A 6,145-nucleotide genomic window follows, 5' to 3' on the forward strand; every position below is an offset into this window, starting at 1 on the left:
CTATGGCTTGTTTACTGTTGTGTAGCAACTTCATTGCTCGTAAATTGCGTTTTATATTTTTTGATAAATTTGTGAACAAGAAACCTACTGAAATTGGGGGGAGGAATATCAGGCAGATATGTGGACTAAGGTGGCGGCCTTTGTGGAGGAGCATTCATAAGCTTTCTGTATATTACAGATCGGAATCGAATTTAAAAAAAACTATGTTAAACTTAATCCGTGTTCAAGTCAAAAAAACTATTTTAATTGGTATTTGTTCGGTTGAAAAAAAAATCACCGGGAATTTAAATTTTTGTTTTTAGTTAAACACTCTAAATTCATGAAACCTGGTGCAAGTAATATTTATGTATACTTGAAAATAAATGTGATTAAATCATTGTGCTTAGATGCGCGTAAAGTTTATTTATTTCCTAAAATTTTATAATTACCAATTTTGCCAAATAATTCTACATAATTGTCACATTAGATTTATTCAAACTCCGGTCGGTTCTGCGATCTCAATGGCTGCCGCAATCGTCAACTTGACAAATTCAGCCACCTGTTCAAAACTCATTCTGTCCGTGGTATCCGTTGTCGTGTGCATGTACGGGTTCAGCGGAAACTCGGAGGGTGACGATGCGGGAAAATTGTATGCGTGGAAGGAAGCATGGTCTGAGCAGGCATATCCGCAGTAGTCGTTGACCCATCGGTACGTGCAATACTCGTCAATGACAAGTTTAAGAAAACTAGTCAAAGTGGGATTCGTATAGTCGGTCAGGAGTCCGATCTCATTTTGACCGGCGCGATACCCCACGACGTCAAAGTTTACCATGCCAATGACGTTGACTTGTTGGTTGGAGTAGGCTTGCGCAATGTCACCTGACCCGCGGAGGCCGACCTCTTCAGCGGCATACCTGCAATATTGTTTGATGTCGGCGCAAAATTCAAATATTCAAAATTTATGTAACGAATCACTTACCATTGGAACTCGATCGATCTCTTTGGCACCACACCAGCGGCGAGGAGGACTCTCAGTGACTCCAACAAGGTCACACTCCCACTAGCGTTGTCATCTGATCCCGGCGCAATCCCGGCGCTAGGATTTCTCGAGTTAATCGTGTCCTGGTGAGCGCCAAAGATAAGGACTTCGGACTTCAAAGTTGGGTCAGAACCTGTGTCAAGAGGTTAAATTTAATCTTGATTTGTATGGCTCGTACTAATATTAGTAATCCGACTGGATTGTCCAACCATTCACAACATGGGTCCTATCTGGATCGATTTAGGGGTGGAATCGGACCAATGTTACAGTAAATCAACACTGGCGCCTAATACATAGCCCCGCAAGAGGGCGATAGCGCCAGCTTTGTAATTTACTACATATTCGCCTGCGCCAATAAAATTTAAAAATTCTGCTCGACTCACCTTCTATCTTTGCAATGACACTGTTTTGTGGCCAGCTGTGCAAGACCTTGTTGACACTGGTGACCCCTTGATACCCGCTGGACGCGATGGCTTCCTCAACCTGCACGAAAAGCCAGTCCGAAGACGTGACACCATTCTGATTGTTGTAATATCGGTTTGGGAAGTCGTCAAAGGCATCGACGAAAGCTTCCATTCTGGGGATATTAATCCCGCTCAGGATTGGGGTGACGAAGTCTTGGAAGCGGATTGTCGTTGGGAGAGCTGATCAAACCAAAAGTCAAAATTTACTTAAAATTTTAAAAATTTGTGGTAAAAAACTGGAACGTTATGAATTTGGAATATAATAAATAAATTTAGAAATGAATTGGACTCGAGATTGCAAATTAAAAGTTCTCACGCAACCAGTAGGTTTCTCAATAAAAAATTTGATATGACAATCATAATTTGCAATCTCCATAATGTTTAAGTTTTCTTGGAAAAACTAGATTTGACGCTTTTCTTTATCTCACTTAATCAAGACTTGATTTATTACCATTGGCCACGATTGGCTTCTCCGCTGGAAAGTTGCGACCCGTTACATCCATAAAATGCGTTTTTTTCTCTATCAGGATAAAAATCTCTTCCTCACTCATCCAAACGGCATCTTGATCTTCGCTCACTTTGATGAGACGCTTCTCCTCAGAAGGACGCCCAGCAACGAAGACGCCAAGGCAGACAAGCAGTGCAAATTTAATCGCCAACATTTTCGTAAATTCACAACAAAATATATACCAACAACCAGACCAAACCAAACCCAAATCTTCTCTCCGACTGGAATTTGTCCCATCACGAGACAAACTATTTAAAACAAGTTTTTTATCAGAAACAATGCAGTAATGTGATTGATTGTTGAATGATAAATTTAACCCGTTGCTTATCATCTCATCTTAAATTTTTCCATGTTATACTTCATAATCTATACATTGCAGACCAGGGTTTCTGAATTTCTTACTTGAACCAATTAATCGCTTCACGGTGAATAACCAACTGGGAAAGTTATTTTTCGCCCAGTGAGGGACGGGATTATACGCTAGTAATTAATATCCATTAATTGATATAATTAGGTAATCAACTCTTTAATATTAATATTAGCTACCTTAAATACTTACTAATTCTTTAGGCTAACTCATAACAATAAATGTAACAAAACCAGCCCTGAACTTAAATCCCAAGTCGCGTTGCATTTTTGTTATCAGAAAAACAGTCTCTCAAATATCTCCAATCAGGTCGACCTAGTTATACTGAACTACAGACAACTATCACAAGTATTTAGTTAATTAATTACCAATTTAATTTACTAGTTATCCTGTGAGGCAGTTATGCATTTTTCGCATTATGTAAATATGTACCTGAAAAATATTCTCCCAGAGATTTAAAACTGGTTCTAGTTTTATGTATTTACCTCGTGGTAATACACAATCCTCGTGGAATTCGTCATTCCTGGTAATTAGCACAGTGATACTCCCACTGGAAACCCTGCTTACAGACATATTGTTTCCCCAACATGCACTGAATCCGATAAGCTCTTGCCTCTGTAAAAATCACATTTGACTGGAATGTGCTCTTGTGTAAGGATAATGAACACAGAAATCCCAAACGATTATTTGCCTGACATTGACATTGATTAAGTTATTGGACAGGTTTATTTGTTATACAAGGTTGCACAATTAGATGCAGTTTATTTTGCTACCTACGGTTGGGTTGCTAACATTATTACAGGTGTGAAATGAAAGGGAAAAAATACATGTATGCATGTATTTTGATCCGGATGCACATATAAAAATGTATGGTTTGGCATGTAAGTAAGTATTATTAGTAAATCGGATAGTGCATGAAACGTTACGAGTTTTCATATTTGTTCATTTTCGACTGAAAAACTAATTACTACCAATTTTATGTCTATTCAATGTAGATTGAATTCTATTGGCTAAAAACAGAATTATATATACATACTTACAGGGGAGTAACAATAATCAAGACAGGAATTTAGAGAGATACAAATAATTTTGATTTTGTTAAGATTTGTGCAATTTGTAGAGCTGATTTTTGGAGTGTAACGGTGCAAATAATTTGGCTCTACTTCGCCCCTTGTCTGAGGGGGAGGGGCTGAAAGTCGCAAAATTCGGGAATGGAGGAGTGAATTTCTCCATTGAAAAATATATCGGGATCCTACAAAAACTAAAAGTTTCCCAATTTTTCCCTCTATAACCTGAATCGAGCGTTTTTTGAAATGCTATAAAATATGGATATTGGCAATAACAATAACGGCGAATACGGTCCAACCAATGTGTATTATCCCGTAACATTATATTTTTCATCTGGCGCTAGGTCTGTCGGTCTCCACTGGCTGCCAATGATAGCATTTTAATAAAAATAGTGATACACATATCGATAATGTCGCGTCAACATTTTCAGGAATTTACGCAAATAATTGCTGGAATTATAATTTGGCTCATTGTGTCTCCTTTGGTAGCTTCAACTATAGTATTTTTAGCATGTTGGAAAAGTTTTGTATTGCTCTACATAAAACTCAGATACAGAAATGGGACAAGTTTGTTTGATCCCATGACTTTTACGGACGCCATGTTTGTCGCAAATGACAATGACTTCGTCTGTATGATATCTTATGCATTTGTCAGCGATGGAATAATCAACCTGGTAAAACTTCGGGCTCACTTTGAAGAAATATTCGTTAAGGATGGGAAGCACGTGAAGGTTTTGTTGATAAGATTTTTACAATCGTAATATAATAGATGTACCGTATTTCTTAAATAAATAAGAATGAATTGCACAGGATTACTTACTTGCAGTGCAATTGTTGAGTTGTAAATGAATTGAAGATACATACATTAAAGTTCTTATACACAGTCATTAACTTGTGCAAAATTGAATTTTTAAGCTTTTTTTGAAGCCATAGTTAAATATATGGTGCAATGATATCAATATAAATGAAATAAAAAATTGTGAATTAATTATTTGAGCCAACTTGTCCACATTTACGCCGGATTTCTCCTTCATTTAAGGCTTATTAACAGTTTGGTCTAAAAATTATAAGTTAAATTTAATTTTGACTTGTCCTATTTCGTCCCAAATTTATCAAGACGCCCAGAAATGCTAATTTTTCACAAGTTAATAGATAAGAATTTATAGCGCATTTAAGGCCAACTCATGTACATATACACAACTAATCGATACACTAAACTAATTTGTGTTATATGCAGATTATGATATACATATTTATTTATGCAGTTTCCAGTCTTCCACTCCACCTTTGCCGCTGTGCTGGGCTACAGCTTCCGAATCCGAATGCGAGTGCCACTTGACCTAAATCTGCACATTCGAGAGGAAGAATATGATGGAAACATTTCTGTAGAAACTGAAAATGAAGCCCTGAGTCGTATCTCACATGACAAGTCCAATCTACAAGGCCCAGTTCCAAAATGGGAAATTGTGCTGCTTCACAATACACATGTCAGACATGTTTCTCACGGATCTTTTTAAAACCTGCACTAAAAAATGAAGTAACTAAAGACAAACAACGGTTAGTGTGACACTTCTGCAGAATTGTCAAATTAAAGGTGTTAAGCTGGCAAAAACGTTTATTTTCGGTAACTATGCGCCAATCATTTTTCCGCTTTCAAATATTGAAAATACGCGCCGTTATCAACTAAAAACTTGCATAATGCCGTGCATTTTGCAAAAGTGCTCAAGTGTTACACTAATTGATGTTTATGTTATAAAGGGTGTTAATAAAGTCCGATCCCATGCATTTTTTGGAGCGTGGTTGTTACAAATTCAGCTGGAACTTTTGAACCAGTGAAGTTATTTATTTCAAATTTTTACCATGGGAGGAACAACTAAACGTGTAAGTCATGAGCATCTTAGAGTTGAGATACAAACATTGCATCAGCAGGGGCTTAAACCTACAGAAATTGTGCAAAAATTGGGCTGCAGCCGCAGAACTGTTTGGAAATGGAAGAATAAAAATTTTGTCCACGACAAAAAGCGACCAGGGCGACCCAGAAAGGTGTCACCTACCACAAAAAGAATGATTAAAAACAGACTTTGCAAGAAAACCGGTAGTTCATTACGTAATTGAGCAAGGGAGTTAAATGACTCAAAACGCTATAAAGAGAAGAAGAAGCAAATTAACTGTGTGACCGTGCAAAAATTTGTGAAAACTACGAAGTGGGGTCACACAGCTTACAAACTAACCAAAAAAACCTCTCATGTCACAAAAATATATCGATGACCGTCTGAAATTTGAAGAACTCCTTCAGAAAAGTGCCCATTTGAGTGAAAAAAGACTTGGTGAAGAATTGCGCAGTCACATCCTTTGGACTGACGAATCTATTATTGAACTATATCCAAAATTGAACCAACAAAATGTTCGTTACAGGACAGAAAACAAATCGGATGTACCATCAAGAGCGATCCCAAAATTCGGGCTTAAAGTTATGGTAGCGGGTGGATTTTGTGCACGTTGCGTGACCCCTCTACATATCATACCAAAAGGCCAATCAGTCAATGCAAAGCATTATATGGAAAAAATATTACCTATCTATTTCGATAGCATGGGGAACAAGGAAATATTTCCGAATGAAAGAAAAATAGTTTTCATGCAGGATGGTGCTATAGCCCATACAGCAAAAGCGAGTTTGAGTCTCATCAAGACGCAAGTTTCAACGGTCTGGAGCAAGGGGGT

General features: G+C 37.5%; 1 protein-coding gene across 1 annotated transcript; it reads right to left on the reverse strand.

Moving 5' to 3' along the window:
* Nucleotides 1-382: 382 nt before the first annotated feature.
* On the reverse strand, nucleotides 383-2,224 carry LOC110855617 (probable leucine aminopeptidase 1). The gene is made up of 4 exons (XM_022104026.2): nucleotides 1,934-2,224; nucleotides 1,402-1,662; nucleotides 959-1,151; nucleotides 383-893 (listed from the first exon to the last, which is right to left on the reverse strand). The coding sequence occupies exons 1-4, from the start codon at nucleotides 2,142-2,144 to the stop codon at nucleotides 473-475; spliced, it is 1,086 nt and encodes a 361-aa protein (XP_021959718.1). The 5' UTR covers nucleotides 2,145-2,224; the 3' UTR covers nucleotides 383-472.
* Nucleotides 2,225-6,145: the final 3,921 nt, after the last annotated feature.

This window comes from Folsomia candida, unplaced genomic scaffold (assembly GCF_002217175.1).
Source record: "Folsomia candida strain VU population unplaced genomic scaffold, ASM221717v1 Fcan01_Sc013, whole genome shotgun sequence".
Lineage (NCBI taxonomy): Eukaryota > Metazoa > Arthropoda > Collembola > Entomobryomorpha > Isotomidae > Folsomia > Folsomia candida.

Excerpts from the sequence above, each read along its gene's own strand:
- LOC110855617 (XM_022104026.2), bottom strand. The coding sequence starts at position 2,144 with ATGTTGGCGATTAAATTTGCACTGCTTGTCTGCCTTGGCGTCTTCGTT. Across the intron at positions 1,663-1,933 it reads GAAGCCAATCGTGGCCAATG|CTCTCCCAACGACAATCCGC; the intron begins GTAATAAATCAA and ends TGGTTTGATCAG. Across the intron at positions 1,152-1,401 it reads TGTCATTGCAAAGATAGAAG|GTTCTGACCCAACTTTGAAG; the intron begins GTGAGTCGAGCA and ends CTCTTGACACAG.